The 27,722-nt window shown below is 35.9% G+C and overlaps 1 protein-coding gene across 2 annotated transcripts; it reads right to left on the bottom strand.

Moving 5' to 3' along the window:
- Window positions 1-412: 412 nt before the first annotated feature.
- LOC120313867 (glutamate decarboxylase 1-like) lies at window positions 413-27,204 on the bottom strand. 2 transcript variants are annotated; one of them, XM_039356245.1, is made up of 15 exons: window positions 26,980-27,204; window positions 22,745-22,880; window positions 22,018-22,260; window positions 20,100-20,190; window positions 17,209-17,321; window positions 16,167-16,282; window positions 14,248-14,327; window positions 12,963-13,017; window positions 10,667-10,783; window positions 8,974-9,038; window positions 7,822-7,900; window positions 6,898-7,077; window positions 5,851-5,958; window positions 3,250-3,339; window positions 413-1,927 (listed from the first exon to the last, which is right to left on the bottom strand). In XM_039356245.1, the coding sequence occupies exons 2-15, from the start codon at window positions 22,878-22,880 to the stop codon at window positions 1,754-1,756; spliced, it is 1,647 nt and encodes a 548-aa protein (XP_039212179.1). In that variant the 5' UTR covers window positions 26,980-27,204; the 3' UTR covers window positions 413-1,753. The 2 variants fall into 2 exon arrangements, with proteins under 2 accessions (XP_039212179.1, XP_039212180.1); XM_039356246.1 differs by having other exon boundaries at window positions 6,928-7,077.
- Between the last annotated feature and the right edge of the window lie 518 nt (window positions 27,205-27,722).

Raw genomic sequence — 27,722 nt, 5'->3', positions numbered from 1 at the left:
GAAGTGCTTCATTGAGGAGAAATAGGCGCGTTGCTCTTAAATTTTATAAAATTCTACTTCCGTGTTTGGCAAATCACCTGTTTGAGACATAATCCCTATTCAGGCATTCAGATGTCCACACCATACAGGACACATTGGGGCACATGCACCAGCTTCTGCCTCATTTACTTCCATCTTTCTCAAATTGATGGTGAAAAATCTAAAGCACAAGTTCCAGAAATGACAGTTCTTATACATCTATAAGGCATTGACTAGTGAAAATACTGAAATATGCCCCAAGAAAATCTGAACACTTTGAAGAATAGCATACCATTTTTAAAATAAATTTTAAATTTTTTTTTTTAAATCTAAAACTGGTATAAAACAATAGATAATGGTCAGGGGTGTTTTCAAAGAATTAAACAATCTCTGTTTATTGATTTGATTTATTTATTTACAATAATTTAGTGCTGCCTACTGACTAAACTCTAATGGCTTACACTTTTAAAAATACTGAAAGCAAAATTTGATGTAAAACCAATCCATTAATATCCATGCAATCATTACCTATCTGTCATTGCTCTTCCATTCCAAATGCCCCATGAAAGAAGACTCTTATCACCATCTTTCTAATTACTGAATGGGAACAGCATCTTGACTTTCTAAAATAAGCTACGCTAAAGTGATGAAGCTGTACCAAGAAAGCCATCTTCAGGGCTTTTGCCTGCTTACCTGCTTAGTCCCACAGGAAGTGGATACACTTTCTGACTAGGCTATGTCTACCTAGTGCATGCATTTCTAAAACTATTGGACTAAGAATACCATCCTCACCCACATCCTGCTATAGATCATCACAAGAATGACCAATGTGGTTTTGCCCCATGTCTAGGCTTGGCCCCTGACTGAAGGGGATCCAAATAATCTTTATTATGCAGGGTTACTTTTAGTTGTAGTCTGGCCAACTTTTTTAGGTTCCACTTTGTCTTTACATCCAAATTTTGATCACTGCTGCAACTACTGCATGGGGCTGCTGCAACGGTCATAAGTATGAAAAATTGTCATAAGTCACTTTTTTCAGTGTTGTTGTAACTCTGAACAGTCACTAAATGAATCGTTGTAAGTTGGGGACTACTTGTATTTCTGAAAATCATTGGTTATTAATTAGTGGAGTGCAGTGAGAAGGACTGCCATCTTGGATCTATCTCAATCCCGAGAATGGTGCCATGAGATGTGTCTCTGTGGGGTTTTTAAAACGCCCAATACTTATATTGTGCACAGTGATTCTCACACATGATTTCCTTTGGAGATTACCTAAGTGATCATACAACACAGTATGATCACATGAACTTTCTAACTAAGAGGTTTTGTTAGGCTGCAGCCTATGAGAAAACAATGCTCACTGCCTTGAGTAAAAAGACATGTAAGATTCTTTACCCACTTTGTGCAAGTATAAGCTTCTTGGAAAATGATATAAGTCATCAGATCTAACTCTCTTCCCAATATGTTTCAGACTTTTTACTTTCACCCCAGATAGAAAGTAAAGTACAGCGCAGCACTTTTATGGAAAAAAAATAACAACATCAACAACAACAATCCATGTTCCTCAACTATGACAACTCTAAGATGTGGACTTCAGCTTCCAGAATTCGCTAATCAGAGGACTGACTAGGGAATTTTGGAAGTTGAAGTACACACATGTTAAAGTTGTCAAGGCTGAGAAACACTGCTGTAGAGAATCTCCACAATATTAATAATACATTTTTTTTCCAGATTATCACAAATCTTTCCCGAGCCTTTCAATCTCTTCCAAGAGGAAATCAACATCTGATTTTTTGGTTGCTGGATTAGAGAAGACCATTCGGAAAAAGTTCACATTGTCCCCCAAAGGTTGGTAGCTAACCATAGTAGTGCCTTCTTCAATCATCTTTGCTTTTATTTTTGGAGCAACCTGGATAGATAGGGCAGAAAACAGTACTTAATTTCTGGGATAAAGCATCGAAGAGACTAAAGCAGTGGTTCTCAACCTTTTTAATGCCGCGACCCCCAACCAGTCGTAAGTCGAGGACTACTCAACCGGTCGTAAGTCGAGGACTACTCAACTGGTGCAGCACCGTTTGCAGAATGGGACTTTTGGCGGGCTCAGCAGGGCAGAGACAGCCTGGACAATTCCTATTGGCTTTTGAAAGCCAATAGAATTAGACTCTATTCAAGAGAGTCTATTCTATTGGCTTTCAAAAGCCAATAGAATAAAAGGGAGTAGCACAGCTAAGGAAAAGGGGGAAAAAATGGCGGACTGCGTTGTTTGGCGACCCCCGTGAAATGGTCGTTCGACCCCAAATGGGGTCCCGACCCACAGGTTGAGAACCACTGGACTAAAGAGTAAGTAGTAGGAGCCATTATTTTGGATTGTTGGCAGAAATATGATTAAAGTATATATTTATATCTGAATAAAATATGGTGAACTTTATGCTTATCAATACTGATATTTTAGGAATGTCTTAATATTATTATTTTTTTCTTTATCTTTAAATATTTAAACATTAGAGTCTTAATATTCTCTAATCAATATGATATAAATAACACTGTATTCAAATAATATAATGTATTACTTATGCCTTATCATAATTCAATAAAACAAATTAAAGAATTTAAAAAAGGATTCAGTGGTCTGTCTTTGATTAGAAAAAAAATAGAAATAAACTAGAATGAAATGTTGGGTAAAACCATGTAGAACAGGAACAGTCAGATATGTCTATCAGAAGCTGAAAGCAAAACCAGATCTTCTGCAATTGCAGATTCTATCTACTATGCATAAGATAGACTTCCCTTCCCCAAATGCTGGATTGCATGATCTTTCGTCTCTAGCTGTCACACTCAATGGATCATTGGTAAGGATAGTAGGAACTGTCATCTAATGTATTTAACCAGTGGTGGGATTCAAATATGTGAACAACCAGTTCTCTGTGTGGATGCCGCTTCTGGAAGTCCATTTGGGGCCTGGGCAACAAAAAAATTAGCTACTGGTTCTGCCAAAGTGGTACGAACTGGCTGAATCCCACTACTGTATTTAACTTATGTGAAATTTGGAGGGATAGATAGAAGATTTGCTCTAACATAGTGTTTTCAAACTTGGTAACTTTAATATATGTGGACTTCAACTTCTAGAATTCCATACCCAGACTGGTTGGCTGGGAAGTTCTGGGAATTGAAGTCCACACATATTAAGGTTGCTCTAAAAAACTAAAAGAAAATGTACATATGAGCTTTTACCTGATGAAGTCTTTTGTCTCTTTCTGGCCCCTTTGGGATTTGATAAACACTTGGTGGGATATACCAGAAACATACATTGCTGAATTCAGGCTTGAAGATTTTTTTTTTTTTTTAAGAAAAAAAGAAGAGGTAAAATCAAACATTTTTATTTCTGTAACAAATGCACTACTTTATCAAATAGGCAGGGGAAATTGGAGTCTGAAGTCTTGGAAACAAAATTAAAATAAATCCACTATTTATGCAAAATCCTTACTATAATTATAAATTCATGGTAAGCCCATGAATTGCTCAGTTGGCTGATGATGTTGCAAGATATTATATTTTCCATATAATGCCCAGCATGAAAATGCTCATTGGAAACTTCAGCCATTCTATTTTCATCCTTCAGAATTGCCTCTTATTAAACACAACTGTTCATGCCTGTTTAACATAGGGGAAAATATTTTCTACTGACAACCCAATAAACATCACAAAATAGCTCAGGGGTTGTTTCTCCACTACAGAGTCAAAATTCATAATGAATTAAGCTAAAACTTATTTTTATTAAGTTCACTGCAGTCTTAAATATTGGCTGAATTTGTTTCTGCATGTACATAAATTTTAACTTATTTTATTGACAGTTATCATTAGTTCAGGTGTAGGATATTTCCATGAGATGTTTATTAATATCTACTGAGATAAAATGTGTGAAAACACAGTCTATTTAAGTTTCATTAATTATATAGAAGTCTCTGAGGCATCTCAATGAATTATTGCATATTTTAAAATTGACTGTTTCCCATTAGCTCAGAAAAAAAATGATGTGTGTGAAGAACATTCCACAAATATCAAAAATTTAGGCTGTAGAATCTTTCCAGATCTAACTTATATTTAGTTTAACTTTTCATAGTCCTTTTTTTAGTTTAGTGATAATTTTACAACTGCTATCTATTTGTGAAGCATTTTTATGTCTTTTGATTCATTCTGCACATTTGCTACTCTATTTTTCTCTCCTGGAGCATTATGAAAATTTAAGGGTTGCCTTTTCTCATGTTCGCATATTTATGAAACATTTTACATTTTACACATTAATAACTCCAGGAAATCTCTGGGGCTTAAAATCAAATAAATATGCACCCAAATGAATTTGTAAAGAAGTTCTGGAAAACGTAGAATTTGAGCATCAGAATACTACTCAGCTGAAGCAGAAATGTGAGGTTCAAATCCATTTTTTGAACATATTTTCATTTAATCTGATTCATTTATTTGGCACCTACTGAACCTAGGGAAAAAGATGTTTCATTCTTCCTAGTCACTGGAAATCCTGATTCACACCCAGAATATGTAATACAAAGAATTCACTTGCATGGAGATTCGTATGCAAAGCTTTGACTAAGAAAAAAAAATGACTGAAAAAAAAAGGATTGAAGGAGGTGGGGATGAAAGAGGAAAAAACACATTTATTCCTTATAATTCAGCCAAGAAAGATTGGAAGATCTTTGTAAGTGTTGTGATAATTAACTTAGTGTACCCATTTATTTATTTTATTTATATCCTGCCATTACTGTTTTTACAAATAAGTCAAGATGGCAAATATATGCAATATTCCTTCTTTCTCCAATTTTCCCACAATAACAACCCTGTGACATGGATTGGGCTGAGAGCAACTGGCCGAAAGTCACCCAATTGGCTTTCATCGTGAAAGCGGGATTTGAACTCACAGTCTCCTGCTTTCTAGCTGGTGTCTTAACCACTAGACCAGTGATGGCAAACCTTTTAGAGACTGAGTGCCCAAACTGCAACCCAAAAGCCACTTATTTATCGCCGGCTGCCAGGTGGGCGTAACCCACTGGGTGGGTGTGGGCAAGGTGGGTGTGGCAGACTGGGTGGGCGTGGCCAAGGTGGGCATGATCACCTTGATGTTGCTCTTGGGGAGGGACATCTGTAAGGGCTGGGCAGGGTTGGGGGAGATCCAGGAGGTCTTTGGCAGGTGGGGCAGTGGGCAGGAGGCCATCCTGCGGGGTGAGGCAAGGCAAGGCAGGGCAGGTGTGCCATTGTCACAGGGCAAAGCGAGGCAGGGATTGGGGTGGCTGCTGCCTAATACCATTGGCCCCTGCACATAGAGGCCAGAGAGCACACGGGGGGCGACAGTGTCCATCAGCAGCCACAGCCTACTGGCCCCTCAACTGGCACACTCTGGAGCTCCAGCAGTTCAGAGAAGCCGCCTCTGAGATTGATGGCCGGCCGACACCTGAGGAGGCAATGCAGTGGGTCGTGCCCTGGAAAAGGAGAGCATGCTAGGCCAGGAGGGATGGGATGGGGGGGGAGGGAGGGAGGGAAACCAGCTATGCTGGGATGAATCCAGCCACATAGGACCTCAGCAAGTTAGTGGGTGGGTGGTTGAAGAGGGACAATTGCCATCTCTGGGACATGGCACATGTGCCCACAGAGAGGGCTCTGAGTGTCACCTCTGGCACGCGTGCCATAGGTTCGCCACCACTGCACTAGACCAAACTGGCTATTTTCATCCTTCGTGAAGAAGATTTTCGTGGGAACTGAAAACTGTAGATTAACAAAATAAAGAAGTAATGCAGAGACTTCTTGCCACTGTTAACTCCTAACCTTAGCATCAAAAACCAGCTCATAATTGTTTCTTCTCTTGAGTTCCTTATAAAGATATTCTGCAAGTTCCAAAAATTTATTGATAAGAATTTCAAATCCTCCTGTGCCCTGTAAAGATAGAAAAGGCAGAACAAACATGGTTCATTCCATTATACACTGCAGGTTTGCAAGGTAAAATGACAATGATTTATCTGGGGCCAGCAAAGAATTAAAATGAGATCTTGCTACTGTAAAGTAACATAATGGCTATATTGAAATTTCAGAAACTGCCTTTTGAAGAATAGAAAGATTTCTCTGCAGATTTTTACTAGCACTTCATTAGAAAGAAGTCCAGCAATGATAAATACTTTTATTGCTGAGGCCCAGCAATACTGATCAGATTCTATTTATTTATTCATTCATTCATTCATTCATTCAAATGTATTTGTTGCTCATCTTACCACAGGGTAACTCTGTAACTTTGACTTTTGGAATTCTTTCAGGTATTGTTTGGTTGTGTAGTAGAAGTATAGACTTTCCTCACAGATAAGGAGGAGTTCCAAAAAAAATTGCCTTGTGACTATATTTGACATTATTTGTCATCTATAACTTTCCCACTTTCTGTCTCAGTTTCTCTGCCTTCTTTCCATAACAGCATTGGGGACTTCAGTGTTTTCCTTTGATTTCTGAGATTCTGTTTGCAGCATCGTGTGTATTATTATTGCATTATATCTCAGCTCAGTCGAGATAACTGATTCACATTTTCGTACAAAATTTGTAATTTTGTACCTCCAGAAGGTGCCTTCTCTAAACGTTGTGTTTCAAAAACTGTTCATTATTCGTATTGAGACATGCACATAAATGCGCATATTAGAAATAGTGTGCAAATGTATATACACACATGTGCACATCAAGAGAAAAACACTTGCAAGTGGATATATGTGTGTGTGTGTGTGTACATTTATTAATAGTATTAATTTTGATTGAAAAAATATCCTCAAGTGATGCAGTTTGTCACAGAATGAATTAAATCTCATATTAAAAACTAAGAAACTGAAAGCAACCGACTTGTTCATCCAGTAATGAATGTGCTCCTACTTTAGCTCTCCACATTAGCCATAGTTTGAAGACATCAACATGTCGACCACACTGGATTGTCTTGTCTCCGGTGTCATAAACTGTATCATAACCCTTGTCTGGTTGGAAGAGATAGTCAGCACGGAGCTGGTTGCAGGCTTGGAGAAGACCCTAGAGGAAAATAGAGAATGAGAAAAGCATCTACCAACAATTTTATTTTACGTATCGTTATGATCTGATACCATTCTAGAAATGAATTGGGACAGGGCTGCGATTCCCACCAAGCCAAATGTATACCATCCATGTATTACAGGTGCTCCTCAGTTAATTACCATTTGTTCAGTGACTAAAGTTGGTATTAAGCAAGTGGTAATTACAGCCAATCCTCAAAATTCTGGCTGTCGCAGCAGCCTTGTCCTCACTTGTTCATGATTTAAATCCTTAGTGACTGTTGAAGCATCTCATGGTCACATGGCTACCATTTGCAATCTTCCTTGCCAGTTTCCCTCAAGCAACGTCAATGGGGAAGCCAGCAAGGAAGACTGCAAGTCCGTTCCATCACTTTCTTCTCCTGGGGAGCCCCACTCGTATTCCATAGTGAACTCGTGCTGGAGCAAACCCTCCCTAGCTCCACTAAATATCTTTATTGCCCGTATGATTGCTCTAGGGCTGGCAGAGGAATTCTGGGAGTTGAAGTCCACATGTCTTAAAGTTGCCAAGTTTGAAGACCTCTACTCAAAAGTAAGCCAATTAATTTCAGTAAAAGTTGTTTCCAAGGAAGTATATGACACAATAGGAACCTTACTCTACTAATCTTTCCTTAGGAAATATTATTTAAACATTAATTAGATAGAAGTCTTATTTTTATAGCAAATAGGTAGGCTTACCTGGACCAAAAAAAAAAAAGCAAATTACCTTTTCATGGACTAAAAAAGCTGAGCACTGTAGTGGAACACCCATCAATTTGTGAGGATTCCAGGTGACAGAGTTGGCTCTAATTAAAGAAGTGGACTTTAATATCTGCAGCTGTAATAATATCTGTTTCAATATCTGCAACTGTATGATTATACACAGGGACTGTTCAGAACTGGGTCACGCAAGTGGCTTGTCTGCTGCTTGTGTGGAACCATCCCCTATCCTCCTCCCGCCACTCCCACTGTCTGTCCACAAAGTCAGAAACATTGGCGACTGCAGATTATAGGAATTCAACAACAAAAAAAACAGAAACAAAAGGGATATTAAATGTAGAACACTTTAAAAAAAGAGAATATAAGTAAAGCATTTTTTAAAGCTGGAAAAAATAAACCTCTAAAATTATGGACAGATTATTGTCACTCTACGGTCCTATATAAATGTGTGCACTTACTAGTGTTATCATATAATTGAAAAACCACTGATTACTGTATATAAGTATCACACTGGAAGTGGTTGATGGATTAAGGGAAGACCCCACCTCCCCTCACCATGTGCATCCCACTCCCTTCCTCCCCATCTTTTTAAATTGTAATTGTAACTTACTACTGTTATTAGAATATTTATTGTTCATTTAAAGTTTGTAAGCCATCCAGAGTCATCTCGAGGTGACATAAGGGGCAAATAAATCTCATAAAAACCAACAAACAAATAAAATATAGTTGTAGATAAGCTTGAATTTTCAGCTCCTGATTATTACCAGTTCTTTTATTTGGTAGGTAAAATGGGGAAATATTCCCACAACAGGGTTAATTAAGTAAAATCAGTTTAACTCTGTGTGAATTGGTTTGTGTAAGGGAAAATTGTACCCTCTGGGGATTAGCTGAACTGGGTCTATTAATGCTTTTCCATTTTCACAACCTATATCTCTTCCTCTTTCAACTGATGAGCAGGTTGTAGGAATATATTTTTCCCCTTCTGCTTCTCATAACACAGTTCACTTTGGTTGTTCATAAGTCATTATCATTGTAATTATATTCTTTATTTATAAAAAATGATATTCTTTATTTATTCTTCAGCAAGAGGTTACAAAAAAACATAACTAAGATATTCATCTCACTGTTGTACAAATAAATTATATCACAAGATGCTTACCTTTCAATGCCGTTCAACTTATGGGAATGCTTTCTTGACAATAGTAAACCACCTCCCCATGATGCCTATTGAAATTAAACACACAGTTATCTAAATGAAAAGATTCCACCTTTTATCACATTTTGCCAGCCATACTTACTACACTGGCCTTTCTAAAATATAAGGGAAAAGAGAAGCTAAATTTCAAAATGAGAAAACAGAGAAAAGAGAAAAACCTGATGGTCTGATTTTATTTTATTTATTTATTTTTTGCTTTTTACTTAATAGAACACAGAGTACTCATTTCTGTTCTCTTCTGTGAGAGAGACAGCACTTGAATGAAAAACAAGAATTCTGTTTTATAAGGAATTTAAAATAAAAGTTATTGTATTAGTAATAGTTATATACTTCAATAGTGGAAGGACAAACTAGAATATCCAATTTTGGGGAATCAATGAGACCAAGTGTAAAGTAATGTGAATATACATCTTACCATTTAAACTTGAAATTGACTAATCACAAAATATTATTTCATGTTTATTGGACACTCAAAGAAGGATCATTAGATTTTTTTTCTTTTAGGTGGGCATTGTAAACGATTTGAAGGTTTCTTAATTCATATGACCTGGTCTTTCCAATTATAGCCTTGTTTTGGTTTTATCACTGCATATGTCAAAACACATGGGAAGAAATATTATAATTAAGGAACCATGCAAGGTTTAATTATATTTCTAAAATATGAAGTTTGTCGTTTCATGAGGAGCTTTGGTTCTGTTGAGGCAACTGACTGTCTGATTTTAAGGACAGAATCCAGGATATGAGTTTGTTATCTGATGATAAGCTTAAGGATTGAATTAATTTTATATTGTTACTGTAGTTATTATGTAGATACTTTTTCTGTTTTTCTTTTTTGTCACTTCCAGTATATACTAATCACCATTTTATCAGGAGTCAATGAGTTCAAATCCTTAGGCACAAAATCATCTTTGTGAGATTGAGTCTTTTAACTTCTGCAGTCAAGGCAATTGCCAGGAGTCAACACAAAGTATTGCTGTAAAGTATGTCATATTATGTACTGAATAATATGATTTAGTCATAGGAAGGAAATTACTGAAGTCAAATAACAACCTACTGCAACATCCCATTAGTTGTATTCTGGCTCAGGGTGTTATTCAAGATTTTATTCTTACCTATGTTTACATTAAGAGCATAATCTTAAGGGTGACAATGACCTTTCTCTCCTTGAAAGAAAGTAACATTTTTCATGGTTATCTCTGCTGATCATATGCAATTTTAAATCAATTTTATAAGACTCCAACCAATTCACTGCATTTTAAATTGCCTAAATTACTGTTATTTATCCACATCGCTCTTGCATGTATATATTTAATAGGGCTGTATAAATCTATCAAATAGGTTTTATACAATCTGAAAAGAAACTAGAGTTTGCAATATCCACAGAAAGAAACAACCTCTCCTCAAACCATTAAAGCCATTCAGAGTCATTTGGATGGTGAGATGGGCAGCATATAAATTTAATAAATAAATATTTTTTTCTAGATTCATAAAACTGGTTTGTAAGCTGCTTCAAGTTGATCCTGCATAGTGAAGAAATTGGGAATGTATATTTGTGAGGGGACAGCTTATACAGCAGCTCAGCTTCCGTCTCACCACTAGTTTTTTGTAGCATTGAGTGTGAAAACAAGGATCTTACATCCACATGCATCCAAAGATTGTATTTTTCACAAATGTCAGCAATGTTGATGAGAGGATCAAAAGCTCCACAGACTGTTGTCCCAGCTGTGGCACTAACGTACAATGGTATTTTCCCCTGAAAAGAATACAACAACCTATATTAAAGCACATACAATCTGTCCTCTGTTGTAATCATTCTTATAATTAAAACATATTTCCATTTTGGATGTGGTGGTACCGTATAGCTAGGATGTTTTAGCTCAGAAGAGATCAATCCATGTATTGCATGTAACAACTTGGGTGCTTTAAACTCTAACAACTTTAAACACCTTCCTCATTAGCTACACCATATAGTAATATTGCATCAATTAAAAAATAAAATAAAACACCTTCTTTCAACCAAACAAAGCATATCTTGTAACATCCTCAAGTGAAGACTGATTTCTGGGGACTTCATGATAATATTGACAACAAAATGAAGTGGCTTTTCACTCTTGCTTTCTGGGATGATTCTCAGTCTAACACTTCTTTTCCAAGTACAACTTTTTTTAAAAAATATTTTTTTTATTTTTCCAAACTCTCCCCCATACATATACCATGATATTTATTAGATGTTAACATACATTCTTTTTACATTCATATATAAGATACTCTTAATAAAATGAAATAAATACATACACATGACTTTTGGTGTTGCTCGCCCATTTTCCCTTTCACTGTATCCACACTCCTTCTTCTCTACCTTCTTTCTCCCTTTCTTCTCTTCCTTACTTCCCTCTTCTTCCTCTCTTCTCTTTCCTTCACCACTCTTCTCCCCTTTCTCCCCACTTCTCCTCTTCAACCTTCCTACTTCCTTCTCCCCTCCTTTCCTCTTTTCTCTCTCCTCTCCTTTCTTCCCTCTCATCCCTCTTCAGATACAATTCGGGGGTAATATCTGAGCAACTCCTCTCTCCAAATTTCCCTATCTGTATTATATACAATAAGATTAATTTTCTCTTACATTAATACTTCTATTTATATAACCTTCTCGGTATATACTTCTATAAATATTTATACAACCTCCAGTTATTCAATACTGTGTCGCCTGGGTCTCCTCCTTATCTGCTCCTTCTTCTTCCATCTAAATTGATGTTAACTATCTTTTAACCGTATTCTCTTTTCAGCCAATAATAAAAAGTACAACTTTCCAAGTACAACTCTGTCCAAGTCCCGTTTACCTTTTAAGCCAGGGGTGTCAAACTCACCACGTTATGTGAGGTGTTGTGATATATCACAACTTCTTCCCCATTGTCAGAGCTGGGGTGGGTACGGTTTCAGCATGATGCATCTGGCATCAGTTTGATACCCCTGTTCTAAGCCCCCATATAATTATTAAAATACTACTGTGTTTCATTGACATTATTAGAATTTTTTTAAAAAAATGATGAGTCGATGCATCCTAAAGATTTTTATGAGAAAAATCTTGAATTGTTCTTGAATTCATTTTATTTTTTATTAATATATTTATAAACCACCTTTTCCCAAGTAGTTTCAGAATCACGCACAGTAAGCTTGAGATAAACACATAACAACATAACAACTGCATGCAGTCCAACAAAATTTGAACAAGTGTTCTGAAGACAGTAAAAATACAATAAAACAGAGTAAACAGCTAAGTTCGAAAATGTTTTGCTTTGTTTTTTTAAGAAAACTGATATTAAAATTATTGGAGGCAGTTGTACCTCTACAGTATTATGGTTGAGCTTACTATACAAAGTGACCAAGGATGCTATTTCTATAAACCAGCCTTCCTACCCACTGCTTTTCTATTACAAATCTTTGCAGCCTGCCCAATGCCAGCATATTCTAATCTAAGAAGAGTCTAAAGGACGATTTTCCTTATGATATCTTCCCCTGGGGTGTAACTGAAATGTGAGGAAGTAGACAATTCTTATGGCCTTTTAAAACCACCATCTCATTAACCTGCTCTTTTTGGTGATGGATGACTACACTAAAAGCAAGGATGAGCAATGGCCATTGTTTCTATCTGCTCACTTTTTTGTCTTTTCCCTTTTGGAAAAAAACCCAAAATAAAATAAAATAAAACTATTCTACATATTTCTAGATATCCCACTGAAGTCAAATTGCCATTAGCATGATAATTCAAAGTTATCAACCAATTTATGTTGCAGAGGAATAGTCACGGGAGTAAAGACTGAAAGAGTTTACAAGTTTCTTGGGACATGAATCTTGGAAGGGAAGTAGCTTACTTTTTCAAATTAATGAAAATGCCATCAAGCATAAAACCAACACAATAAGAAAACAAACCAACAAACCTGTTTCTTGACTTTGGTAATATTTTTCTCCAGTTCAGATGGAATCATTTTCCCTCTGTTAAGATGGTTTTTTTAAAAAAGAATTTTAGTGGTTAATAAAGATGGCATGCCCGAATTTCCAAAAGTGTAAAAAAACTTCCTTTTCCACGCAAAACCATTCACAAATAGAACTCAAGTTCCATTCAATCATTTTGAACATGGACACATCTACAAACACATATACACATAATCAAATGAAGAGGACAGGGTAGAACTTGTAGGTCTAATTCATGGGTGTCAACCTCTATTGCACCATGTGATGTATCGTGATGTATCATGACATTTTTTGCCTTTGTGGCATCAGGGTAGGCGTGGTCTGTGTGTGATGCATTCTGCCCGTGGGCCGCCAGTTTGACATTCCTGGTCTAATTTCTCCATTGTTCATTTTCTTCATGATATGTGGTGAACTTCCTCAGTACTGTAGAATAATATTCCATCGCTCATTGAAACCCACTTGGAGGGGGAGACTACATTAAAAATTAGATGCAGAAGTGTCTACCAATAGTAGACCTTGACTTTTGAATATGTAGAAAACTTTGAGCATAGGAAATAAAGACACAATAGAAGTTATAAAACCAGGGAAATCTCCTTTTCTGTCTCCAAGAAATGATGAAGGATATCAATGAAGTCCTTATCCTTTTTTTTCTCTCTCAGCAAACAAAATAAATTAATAGAATGAGAAAGTGAGAAAGTAGACTTGGATTTGCAGTAGAAGTTTGAAAAAAAAAGTCCTTTATTGTTTTTAATTATACTAACATTCTTTGTTAAAACATCATTCATTTTCTAATTGACTCTTTCATTAAATGTATTGATGTTCTAGATATCCTTATACAAACAGCCATTCCCCCCCCCCCCGCTAACAAGAGAACTAACTTCAGCAGTCTTGATGGCACCGATGGGGACAATAGACCTAGTTTCAGTTGATGTATTATTTATGAGAAATTAATTGATACATTTTACAAGAATTCCTTGACTTCATGGCAGATTGATACAATGCTGGAGGAAAAATTGTCTGGAGGCAATAACTGAAATAATCTATCCTGCTCTGTTTCTCATTGTTTGTGAAAGGTTTACCAAATAATTGACAACTAAGTTATTTGCTCAGGGAGATTTAACCTACTGGGGGACGGGGGCACATTTTGTGAAAATAATGAAGCTGAAAGATGAAATACATCTTTAGCAAAGAACCTCAGAGGAAGTGACTTGTAAATATTGATATTATGCAGGAAAACTTTGAGAACTTTACCTTTCATCACATTTGATAGCAATAACATTATCCATGCCAATTCCAACAACTGCTGCTGCCTTTTTAATAGAATAGTGACTCTGAAATAATTTAGTAGAGAAAAACGTCAAATAGAGAAAAGAAGATTTTACAAAGTGCATTAGAGATAAACAATTTTATAATCGCTCTTGTCTTAAGAAAAAATGAAGGGCGGTAACCCTAAGTTTAAAACCGCGACTGGTCTGCTAACATTAGTGGGACTACAGTTCAGTTTTAACAATCCTTGTATCTGGGAGTAAACCCCATTTAATTAAATTAGAGGAACCTTTGAGTAGGTATGTATAAATAAGTTAAGAAACAAATTAAGACTTAATGGTGATGATATAGTTATAAGAGGAGGCAGCAGATGACTTTCACAATACTCAAGAGTGTTTGTGGGTGATCAGGGAACTAAATATCTCTAAGCAGAAAAGATTTCAAAGTATTTTTTTGAGAGAGTTAACAATAGCCATAGTACAATTTACTTCTTTTCTGGGTTTTTACTGATGGAAGTGCTTCCTCCCTCTTTCTCAGTACTGTAAATTTAATATAATTATGGAGCAGTATGCAGAAAAATAGCCAGTAACCTAAATAATCTGTTTTGAGAAAGTTACCTTGTTAGCATAGGGAGGATGAAAGAAATAACAAGAAAATATGCTAAATTATTTCTATGAAAGCTTATCTCATAAGTGAAATTACCAACTAAGTGTGCCTTGTCTAAACTACAGTCAAACTATCTCCATAATATAATCTATAATACAGTACAGTTGTGATCAATGAGGAAAATATAATCAAAGTTCATAATTCTTTGATTTACGGTTTATTAATTTATAACTGCTTAGGCTAGTCATCTTCCTAAGATAGTGACATTACTTAAAGTGAGTCACATTTTATGCACATTGGAATTTATATTAGGCAAGTCTTTGGGAGTTCTGTTACTCAGAGAATTTTTTCAGTTCTTCCAATTATATCTTTAATACATAATAACAATACTTATAGAATAAGTGTCAGGAATTCGATTCTCACTGGGTCAAGGTTGACTCATTCTTCCATCCTTCCAAGGTCAGTAAAATGAGGACCCAGATTGTTGGGGCAATATGCTGACACTGTAAACCACTTAGAGAGGGTTATAAAGCATTGTAAAGCAGTATATATGTCTAAGTGCTCTTTCTATTGCTATAACAACATACCTAGAGGCAGTTGCCATATTGGATATAACAACATTAGGTTGACACAAAAATCACATTGCACCAGCAACATGAAGCAGGGATGACTGCAACAGTAATAATTGTTCCTAGGCTGAAAGATTAATGTGTTATTGGTAGCTACCAGTCATTGACTTTGCTCTGGGTCTTGCACAACATCTCTTGTGGCTGTCATGACAGGAATAATTCACAATGCACAAACTTACATTATTGCTATCAGAAAGCAACACTTTCTCATCTCTACAACTAGCCATGAATTATACATTAAAAATTCATTTTCCTCCCTTTTGACAAGGTAACTTTCTTCCTGGTAAGTAATCAATTGCTAAAATTAGGGAGAATGGAATTGAGAGTTGTTGAATGTCAGTCCTTGAGGTAGGTAAAGTCAGAAAAAAAGGATTCATTAAGAGTCTTGAAATGTACTTTAATGTGTTTGGGCGTTGTAACAGAATTTTGAAAGCCTATTAAAGCCCTCCTCTGTTCTAATTTATAGTTAATACAATGAAAGTGGACTTGTTTTGAGTTTCTTTCTTATGGTTTCTACTTTCCCATGTCTCAGATAGCTTTTCTGTAATGGGTCTACATTCTTCTGGCATTCCGTCATACTGACAATTCACTCAACAAACATGTATTATTAAGATAATTGCCATAGTCAAATAATTCTAAACAGGTGTGATTGCACACGTAAATACTCACGTGTTCAGAAATGAACATTATGATCTCTGGAAGGGCTGCCATGCCTTTGGTTTTAATCTCAGGGTAGTATTTATAGCGAGCAACTAAAACACTGTAGAGGTTTGATATGCTTCCCCCTGGTTAAAAAAAAAATACATTTTATTACCATTTGAATAGCTGAGTGTCATTGGGAATTAATGTTTCATCTCATCATTTCAAGTCAAACAGACAAATTTCAGATACCAAATCAGATTAATTTAAGATATTCCATGTAATGAATATGGAGCATCCACACAGGTAATGTTCTCAATTCCAATTTTCTAGAGGCAGTTTATTTCTATTCAGGATATTTTTCAATGCCAAGGAAGGTCTGTGTAGAAAAGCCATGAAAAGCTTGCTATGTAAGTACAACTAACCTAATTACATTCTTATCCACCAGGATACAACATAATTTTTCAGTGTTAAAAATGATGTTGCGTTGATCCCAACGTGCTGAATTCCACAACCTTCTATGATACTCAAAAGGCTTATCCTTTTTTCAGTCTGGTATGGTCCAACTTCATCGATCAGTGAAAATCGTTATCATCTCTCATCTACTGGTGATTTGCAGCATTGTTATAAAGCTTTGGGTGCCACAAAAATAGTTGAGGACAGAAAGTAGAACAGGATGATTAAGGATGACATTTTTCTTTGTAGGTTCTTATTAAAACCCAGTTAAAGCAATGGTTTTGCCATTTATGTATTCATTTTAAGGAAGGGAGAAAATATTGAGAAAGAGGAAAATATATTATTTTTATGTATGTACAGTATGTACATATATTCCCACTGTTATTATTTTTATAAACAACTCAAGATGGCGAACATACCTAATACTCTCTCCTACCCCTATTTTCCCCACAATCAGAACTCTGTGAGGTGAGTTGGGCTAAGAGAGAGTGGCTGGCCCAAAGTCATTCAGCGGTCTTATATACCTAGGGTGAGACCAGAACTCACTATTTGAAATGTCAGCAGACTTCATTGGTTGCATAATCTGAATAACACTTAATATTTTTAATCTACTTACCTGGGGAAAATATGCCATCTGATTCGCTTTCTTCCCATCCGATAATTTCCTGCATTTTCTTCAGCAGGATCTCCTCCATTATGATGAATACTGGTGCTATTTCGTACGTAAACCTGTTAACATATTTTTAATGTAATCAACATAACACAGTCAGAAAAGCAAAAGCATATCCAAATTGCTTGACAAAGATAAAAACAAGACAGTGATGCCGAATTCCATCTGGTTCGTGCAGAAAAGATCTGTGCACAGAATCCAGTAGCTATACATGCAAAAGAAGCTATAGAAACATATCTAGACTGATGTGTGCATGCATTTTATCACAAGGGTTCACCTAAGAAGTAACTGAATATAGCACTGGATACGACCTTCGGCAAGTACTTCATCATTTTAGCCATTGTCTATTCACTGCAGGATGAAGGTCTCTTCTGCATGTTTCCAACCTATACAGTCCTGAGCTTTCTTTTGACAATTGGGCCCACAATACTTGCAAGTTCTTGTGACTACTGATGTGAAACTAAATTTAGAATAACCATTCAAAATTCCTAGAGTCACTCCTCCTTTTCTCAAGTGTTTTTCTAATTATCCATTTGCATTTTCTAATTAATTGCTAAGCATGCTCCAGCATTATCTGAAATGTTAAGGAAATTATATCCAACTCTTCTTGAATTACTAATCATAATATACTATTTTTCTCATGTTATTTTAAATTGTATTATAATCTAGTAATTGACGAACCTTTCTGGTATATATTACCATTGAATGTGAATGTTTAATGCTTGTAAATTAGATTTTTAAAGACAATGATGTGTATGGGTAAGCCTTTGGTGATACGTAGACACTGGTTGTAGTTAGGTAAGTTATACTAGCTTGTATTTAATTGTGTTTGGGTGTTCTGTTCTTTAGATGGCCAATAATAAATAGAAAAGCATTTATAAAGTCAGTATTCTTTAACTAACCTGGTTCCTAACCTGGTTTTATCAACCCCATCATTCCCTAGTCTCAGCTCACTGGTGGTGAGAGGGTGGAAGTGTGGCGATATAAACCACAATCCAAACATAGAGGCAGAAAAGAAGCAGGACCAAACAGGTTTTGAGGCCAAATCCAATTCCTTTTTCTTTAGATCAGAATGCTACCTTTTATTTGCCAGACTTGTGCTCTGTTATCTTCATAGTTTATGATTCCAAGCTTTTAAATGTTTTTAGTCACAGTTTTGGTTATTAACTTTTTACAATTAGTATGCTTCACATTTTAATGATTTTAAACCAACATCACTCCACTTTTGAAGGTCTTCAACAAAAAGGACTGAATGAACAATTCTTATAGAGTTACAGATTCCATAAATAACAGATTCCATAAATAGCAGTATTTCCCATTTTCATCCCTTAAAGTAAATACCACTGTATCAAATGTAAGTCCTGAATGTAGAGGTCAAGGCCAGAAAGATGCATAGTGATCTACTCAAAATATGTTCCATAAGTAAAGATTGGGAATGTTGTGGTGCTCCATAAAATCCAGAAACAGTTAGGAGTAAGGACAAATATCTGACGCGAAGGAGTGAGTGAATTGAAAAAGAATACACCATAACCATTTTTCAAAGTTCTTTGCTGACATTTTGTATAATTTACCATGACCATTAATTCTGTTTGTATCTGAAGTTCTCAATAACCTTCCTATTGACTCCCGTGAACTTTTTCCAACAGTTTTTTTCCACGTTTTTTACACAATGGCCATCTTGTTAAAATTTTACCCTGGAGATGAATTCTGATGCTCAGAATGTTACACATGTGACTGAAGCATGAGTTAAAAGTATTTCAATCTTTTTGTGTTGAGCAGAAGCACTCCCCTCTTCTATATCCTGCAGGAACTGTTAATATTGGTAATATTACTTGAGTACTAAAGTTTATTTTCAACAACAAATGCCAAATTATATTTGTTTCTCTTGAATAAAACAAAAAAAATGGTTGAGAAAGTGCAGGTAATCCTCGATTTGCAACAGTTGATTTAATGACCGTTCAAAGTTACAACGGCACTAAAAAAAGTGGCCGTTTTTCACAGTTACAACTTGTGCAGCATCCCCATGATCATGGGGTCAAAATTCAGGTGCTTGTCAATTGGTTCGTATTTATGACCATTGCTGTGTCTCAAAGTCATGTGATCCCCTTTTGCGACGTTCTGATAAGCAAAGTAAATGTGGAAGCCAGATTCACTTAAGAACCATGTTACTAACTTATCAACTGCAGTGATTAACAACTAAAGGAAGAAAGATTGTAAAATGGGGGCAAAGCTCACTAAACAAATGTCTCACTTGACAGCAGAAACTTTGGCCTCAATTGTGGTCATAAGTTGAGATCTACCTGTTTTACTAATGAGACTACAAAACTGTCAACACACATAAGGGTTTTGCTTCTGGATCAACAGAAAAAAGAACTTTTTAAAGAACTGAGCAGTATACTACTTCTAAGAAGTGGCTTTTATTGGTATGTATTACTTATTGCACATGATCCAGCCAGCCTATTAGACATAAAGTATCAAGCAGTTATCATTTAAAATGTCAATCAGATTTTCCTTAATACATTTGGGTAAACCTAGGATTTACTAAGCTCCCCAAGTCCCAAGAACTTAGTGGACTGTGCCATTCATGCTTCTTATTCCCCCCTAAAAAAGGGAAATAGTCTTTGGGGAATGGTAATTTGAAGACCTTTCAAAATGATAGTCCAAACTCCAGATGCATGTTCTTTTTGTTAAGAAAGGGAGCATATTTGTATTAATAAAGTCCTTCATTTGTTGGAGCTCAAACAGTCTTTTCATTCTTAAAGAGCAACTTACTATTCTGCTGAAATATTATTTATTGTCAGATTAATGATATATAAAACTGAGATTATAGTACATACATGTTTGTATTTGCAGTAGCTGTCAGCCATTCTCCAACAAGTCCTATAATGTCAAGGCCACTGGAGAGTTGGTTGAAATAACGGGGATGTGCTTAAAAATACAAATGTTAGAAATACATTATTTTAATTCACTCTAACTGTTTCAATAAACCATCCACAGGTAGTTGGAAGATAGTGTAAAAAAGCATTTAGCCCATGTGCCTAGATGTTTTATATATAAAAAGAATTCACATTTTTATGGGACTATAATATCCATCAAAACATTCATGGCACAGCAGTGAACAAAGAGCAAAAGTCTCCTCAAAAATTTGCATTACAAAAGACACTTCTGAGAGATGCATCCGAGAAAGAATAGTGTAAAAAATGATATAGTCCATGAAAGTTTGTGCTATGGAGATTTATATTTTAAAAGTCTGCATCAGAAAAGCTTAAAATCATAAAATCTAGCATCAGGGTGAAGAAAAGGCAAAAGACCCGCCTTCCCTAAAATTATAGTCTCTAAAGAGAATTGATATTTGCAGACATTGGCTGGTGCATGAGAAGTAATGAAATTAGCTTAGCTAGTAAAATCCTCAGAACACGCTTGCCCATGGTGGAACAATGCAATTGCATGCATAAGAAACCTGAGGGTCACAAGAATAGGAAACATAGGTTTTGTTATCTGAGCTTGTGGGTTGGTTTCCAAACATTTTGTAACATCTTACCTAGCTTGATGATGAAACGTTCGGAAACCAACCTCCAAGCTCAGAGAACGAACCTTCATCCTCATGCTACACTTGAGCTACAAATATTCTCCACTATTGCATATATATAACTTTTACAGGTATGTCAAAGGCAACGGCTTTAGAAAAGTGGAACTTGGGGAGAGGGTGGTGTAGTGTACTAATTATAACACAATGTATCACTTGTCACTGGAAAATAGGGGCAAATGTGCTGGTGACTGCTAGACATTGCAAATGCAAGCTAAGCAATATTAACAAACCTTGATAAAGTCATAGGATAATTTGTGAGGTATTGGCTTAAGATGGGTTTATGGAGAAGCATCTATAAAAACTGTCCTATAGCAGGAGTGGCCTTGACACAGGCCTGGTGGGAATGATCCCCCTGTGTCATTTCTTCTGCTCAGAATAAACGTTTTCTAAATCTCCACTTTGGTATGAGGTTTATTGGGCATCGCACTCCGGGAAGAACCAGTTTTCTGGGGCAACAAGGGGACTTTGTGTTTAGTTCTGAGAAGTCCCATTCTTCCTGTCTTGGCTTCACTCTTGCTCTGTTTCTCTTCCCCTACAGCACTTGAAGCTCTTAATGTGTTTGTTTGTTTGCATTTCCTAATCTTTCCTCATCTTTCACCCTTCTCCCTGAATTTTCTCAAAATTTGTGTGTGCTTTGTGAAAATAAGTGAGACTTTGTTACAGATATAAATTTCAAATCTATTTAAATACCTAATACCTTTTCCATACAGACAACAGCTTCCTATGGCTATTAGTCACTCAATCGGATAAGCTATGTTTGCTTCCTTCTACCAAAGGCAACAGGTCACATGAAAAAAAATCACATCTGGAGGAGATTTTTGTGCTGCTCTTCCCTCTTTTTAATTTAAGAGTGAAGGACTGTAATTTTAAATAAAACTTTACATGCAAAGTTTTTGTCATATGTTTCTCCAACATGCAAACAGACAAGTGTACAAACTACCCTGAAGTGGAGTTTCAAAAAAAAAAAAAAAATCAGTAGCTTATTACATGAATAAACATAATAGTATACAAAGAACCAACAATTGGTCAATAAGTGAAGACTACCTGTGTTTGGAAGCATTTTTCCTTTAAAAGTGGAAGTTTCATTTAGATGATGAACAGATATTGGAACATCTGGTGGATTTCATAAAACAGTGCTGCAAAATCACATTATTACAATAAGTTACCTGTTTTAACACCATATTTCAAGGTGTCCCTACAATCTACAAGAATTTGCTCCAAAGGCTCAGGGTGATCAGAGAGTTCCAAATTGAAGCCTTCTAGCCCTTCCAGAAGCTGATGTGGATGGTGGAAATCAAGCACTTTGCTCTTTCTGTCAATGGCCTTTTTGATATAGCTGAAGATAATATCCACCACTTCATGAAGAAAATGTTTGGTGCTTTCCTCACCATTCCAAGCTGGCAACAAATCTAAGGAAACAGCCCGGGATAAAATAACATTTTTGTAAAAAGTAGAATTTAGGAAGAAAGTAATGATGGAAGTGAAACAAAGAATTGCTACACAGCTGGAGGATTCCTTCATAATTGTACTTCCCCAATTGGATAGAAAAAACAAGTTTTCCTAGTTCTTTCACTTGTTTCTTTGCTTTATAAACAGTTAAACCATCTTTCCAAACTTTCCTAAATAAACCTGTTAAATTTAAAGTGTTAAGCCATTTCCTAAGAGTCGTGAGTCAACAGATCTGATGAACAAACAATTCTACTGAAAGTGATACCATGCAGATATTAAGAAAATAAATAAAGTAATGCAACAAAACTTTATTCTCTTTAGATAAGAACAAAACCATCAAAATTTCCCTATACATGTCAACAGTTTTCCTTTCCAACACACAAACTGAAAAATCGCAAAACACACAAATTGAAACATGCATTTTCAAATAAATGTTAGCATTACCTGAGCCATATATGTTTGAAAAATTTGTTTCGAAGTTTTGAAAAGCAGATTTTTTTTTCTTTCTCTTCACATTCTCCATGTAAAGTAGAAATATGTTTGGATTTCTGTTGGTGAGGTTCTGAATGGGCCAGCCCATCTGGGAAAGTAGCACAAGAATAAGCATCTTTTTAAAAATTACCATACCAATGTTTGAGTAGCAGGTAGAAGACCTTAGATGATTAACTGCTGTGCTTAAAGGTTACAGTAACTGCCCTAAAAGGTAACCTCAAACAGGAATACAGAATTTTAGGATCAAAAATAAAACAGCTAATGTATTTTTCTTCTTCCTCTGACACTTTTTATCTGCTTTGCTACATAGTCTTAAAAAATTGATGGCTTTGATTATATTATAATGATTATTTTCTTAGAGTTGGAGCAGGTGCCTTCCTTCTCATCTCCAGATTTTTATTTTCTTTCTTTGACTTATGATTTCAACTATTTTTTTCCTACCTTCAGCCATAAATGTGATTCGTAGACTTGCAGATGCTGTATGTACAATCTATTATGAGATTAGGTCCATGGGCAGAGAAAACAGAGCAAGGCATGCTGGCCCCACTTTTCTCTTGCTCAGCCTTATTATTATGCACAACTTGGTTTGAGAAGACTCAAGGCTAGCAGAAAGACCATAGACCCTCTACCAAGTTCTATGTCATATAAGAAACATGCAATCTATTGGAGTAAGCAGCCATAATAAATTTAATGTAAATAAATAAATAGTAAACATCAGGACCAGGTTTTCTATACATCACAGGAGAAATGAGTTATTGTCTATATTTCTGGTTTCTTTACACTTTGATTCTTTTTTCTCCTATCTTGGTTTCTGTAGGTTCAAAGAAGGCTTTTAAACTAATTGGTTCCTGAAATATTAGTTATTTGTATGTGACTGTATTTTTTAAACTTTTTCCTTGAACATAAACTTGTGGGTAGGTTACATACATTTTCTTGTCCATGTGCACCTCAGGAGTCTCCTGAATAATCTGTTATTTGTTGATGTGTATGACTTCCAGTCTGATCAGAATTCAGACAACTGAGGTCTCTATTACAATGAATTATAATTATTTAATTAAACACCCTTAACTGAAGGATTCCACATCCCATGAAACTATATAGCAACATTTACAATTTCTAAATGAATATAGTTATTTTTAGGGTGCTGTACTTCTTCATAATACCTTTGCCTAATTTACAGCTATACTGAAAACCATAAGAATTGTTGGAGCTTCATAGTGTACTTGTACAAATCCACACACCTCTATCTGCATGGGTGAAAGAGATTTAATCTTCTTCTCTTTGGCCTGATGTTACTAAAAATAATAACCACTCATAGCACAGCTACAAGACATACAAAAATGTCATGGTTTCTTTAATTTGAAAGGGCATTTGGTAAAGTGAATGGTATTTGATTTGAGCTGAATTTCAGCTTAAAAATCAATCAATGAGACTTTGGTGGACCCCTTTTTCTAGTACTTTCAGCAGGCATACATGATGCCAATGGTGATTCGGAAGGAAAAAATATATTGATAAGAGATGTGAAATGTTCTGCTTAACTTTACTGTTATTTGATGGTGCTTTTCTCTGAAACAATATTTACTTTTTAAACAATGTTTTAAGAAACGATATTCAGTGTGACTGCAAATGTGTAATATGCTGATTTGCTTTGTGACACAGATACTTATTTAATATCCACAAAGGAAAAACAACTTAAATATCAGGTTTCCTAAACACAAGTACAGATTTCACCTCACATGCTTTTGTAGATTGAAACCTCTGCCAATCTATCCATGTTCAGGTGAAATTTTAATTTCATTAGAAATAAACTGAACAAAATAGAGAATAAATCATTACAAAGTGGAGGTGAAGTATAAACCCCATAGTAATAACACAGATTAAAATGATGTCATCATGCAAGCACTAAATTGCATAACTATTTTAGAATAGCTCTTTTTTTAACCTGACTTTATGGCATTCAAAGAAAAGACTGAACATGTCTTCTATGCTTTCCTTTGTTCTATATCTCCACCTTTTCTTTTCTGTGTTTAACACAAACAAAGGACCAAACCCCAATGTTTTCATTCCCCAAATTATATAATCAAGTCTACCAATAATAAAACACAATGCTTTCTTTAGAATGTGTGAGAGTTTTTTTTTCTTTGGGGGGAAAAATTGAGAGGCACACAAGCAAAACCAGTCCTACCTTATTATTTTGACATCCAAGCCTATTACTTTAACATGTTCCTACCTCCTTCAACTTGCATGCCTTAAACATTCTTGCAGTTTTAAAAGCCTAGCAAATATTTCCCACTCATTTGTGTGCAACCTATGGCTTTGTCTCTCATCCGACCTCATTTAACTTTGTTCCTATGCTCATGCTCTACTGAACTTTTGGTCTCCATGCTTTACCAAACCTCCTTCACTATTTTCCTTTTGAAATGATGCATTCACAATTATCTGAACCTGTTTGGTTCAGCATGATTCATCCACCAGTTCTGAAGTGCAGGAATGTTGGAGTGCATTTGCCTTGCTCCAGGAACTAAGGTGAACCTCTGCAATGTTTTCTTACTTTATCTCAGAATTAGTGTTTTTCCCCTCTGATAGAAGAAGGGATGACAACTCGTTTGTCTGCTACATTTCACTGAGTATAAACAATGGACTAGTATGTGTTGTCGAAGGAACACACCTCCTCTCCCTTGTTGCTGCAGTGCACAACCATTTTATCTGGGCTTGAACTAAATGCGCTGCTCATAAGGAATAATACAAATTATCTAAAATTCAAATTCTTGCATCTTCCCAAGTTTGGATCCATAATCTTCCCTGCAGGGACTGTTGTACTAGAACTCCACTAATATAGTCATATGGTATTGTCTTCTGATTTATCTGTCTTTACTTTCTCATTATGTTCTGGGATGATTTGTCATCTGAGTACCAACTGATTAGCTTTTCTATATTGACTAATGTTAGCTAAGTCCTTCTCACAGTACCTCAGGGATCTTTAAACTTGGCACACTGGCTAAGGAATTCTGGGAGTTGACCTCCTTAAGTCCATAAGCCATAAAAGGGCCAGGTTTGAAGACCCCTGCAGTAACTCATGTCCTTGTTATCTCTCATTTAGACCAGGGCTTTTCACCCATTGTACCACTTTTAGGATATGGCAATATCTGAATACCACCAGTTGCCTAGCAAGGTGTCAAAAACTTGACCAAAAAAAGGAAAAAAGCGATGAAGTACTGGTAGTCCTCAACTTACAACAGTTCTCTTAGTGAGTATTCGAAGTTACAACAGCACTAAAAAGTGCCCCCAAGGCACAGCCGAGCAAGACACCTGTCTGCCTGTCCAGCGGAGCTCATTCCCCTCCCCCGCTATCACTTTTATAGGATGGTCGCGTACCACCTGCCAGGTGCCAATGTACCACAGATGGTACCTGTACACTGGTTGAAAAGCCCACTGCAACACGCTATAGTTCTTCTTTTTTGAAGGCAAGGAAGAAGAAGACCAAAAAGTCAAGAAGAATTAGAAGAAAAAACATACCTGAGATAATTACAACACAGAAGCTATTTGTAGAATTTTCATTTTTTTTTAAAGTCAGGGCAAATGTTCTTTTTTCAGAGATAGTTTAGTTAATATTTAAAGTACATAAGTTTGAACTTACTTTAAATCATCAATTATCAATTCATTAATCATCAAGCTTCCTGGTTGCCTTATGACTCATCTCATAGTTTGTGCTACTTTTCAGGATTCCTCAGGATTCTCCTTACTAAAGTATTAATAAAGGGATTCAAACTCTTGGAAAATGATAAGCTTTTATAGAAAGTTTGAAAGTTTCAGGTCAAATCAGCCTCAACTAGGATAAAATTCTGCAGCTGAATGTTCAGATGCCAAGAGAACATCTTTGTGTTATCGTCTATTAATCTAAATTAATCTAATTTTTTTAATAAAATCCACAACTGAATTACATAAATCGTTTTGAGATGCCCACAGGAAAAAAAGCTTCACCTGCAAGAGCTTTTTCTTTCCTTAGAGGTGTTTTCCCATAGAGATCTTCCAACTGTTATCGGTCTCAAAACTGTCATCCATCTCCCCCATTCCCAAGATCCTGATCAGCTGCAGAACAATCCTAAAGCTGTTTTCTATTTTTGGAACTCTGGAAGAGCTCGGATATTTTCAGAGGGGGGTGGGGGTAGAGGGTGAGACAATGATACCTTTAGGCTTAGTTGTGTTGGTAATCCTCTGGAAGTCCATCTGCTTTCTTTGAATAATTCTGCACCACTGAGTAATATCCACAGTACTAAAAACAAAACAGACAAGAAAAAATTATAGCAATAGAACTGAATGTAAGTATTCACAAATGTATGTCCTGCTGAACTAATTTATTTTATTATAGAGTATATAATTTCATATTTCTAGACTGCTCAGTGCCTCTGGGCATTCCACTACATGATTGGAAAATGGGCGGAGACAAAAATTTCAGACTTAATTTATGAGGAACCTTTTTTTTTAAAGAGACAATGTTGCTTTTATTACTACAGCCTTTTGTTCATTCTTATTCACCAAACCGAACAAGAACTGATAGGAAAAAATGTTTTTGCATTGATATGACTGGCTCTTCTTTTTCACCATCTTCCTGGAACAAACTTTTTCATGAAAAGAGGTTTCTATGAAAAGAGGTTTTTGAAAAGAATGTGCTGTTTGCTGAATCAGGAAGAAAAAAAAGTCTGTTCCATGAAATAGCTTGGAATCTTCAGGACATACCCAAAGTAAGACATATCTAGAGATAAAAAGAACAATCTGCATCTGTTATTTGAAATGACTATCTTTTGGTCCTTTGAGAAATAGCTGATGGGAAACAAAAAAAATATAGGAAAACACCTATGGAGGTACTTAGGTACTGTGCACAATAGTTTTTCTATAGCTCTAGTTATACCTTCTTTGGGGTGGAATGAAA

Source organism: Crotalus tigris, unplaced genomic scaffold (assembly GCF_016545835.1).
Source record: "Crotalus tigris isolate CLP2741 ecotype Arizona unplaced genomic scaffold, ASM1654583v1 scf7180000018807.1825209, whole genome shotgun sequence".
NCBI classification, from domain to species: domain Eukaryota; kingdom Metazoa; phylum Chordata; class Lepidosauria; order Squamata; family Viperidae; genus Crotalus; species Crotalus tigris.
The sequence above is the reverse complement of the archived record's forward strand: the minus strand, read 5'-3'. Positions and strand labels throughout refer to the sequence as shown.

Excerpts from the sequence above, each read along its gene's own strand:
- LOC120313867 (XM_039356245.1), bottom strand. The coding sequence starts at position 22,880 with ATGGGCTGGCCCATTCAGAACCTCACCAACAGAAATCCAAACATATTT. Across the intron at positions 7,078-7,821 it reads CTTTTTTAGTCCATGAAAAG|GGTCTTCTCCAAGCCTGCAA; the intron begins GTAATTTGCTTT and ends ATTTTCCTCTAG. Across the intron at positions 3,340-5,850 it reads AGCTGGTTTTTGATGCTAAG|CCTGAATTCAGCAATGTATG; the intron begins GTTAGGAGTTAA and ends AAAATCTTCAAG.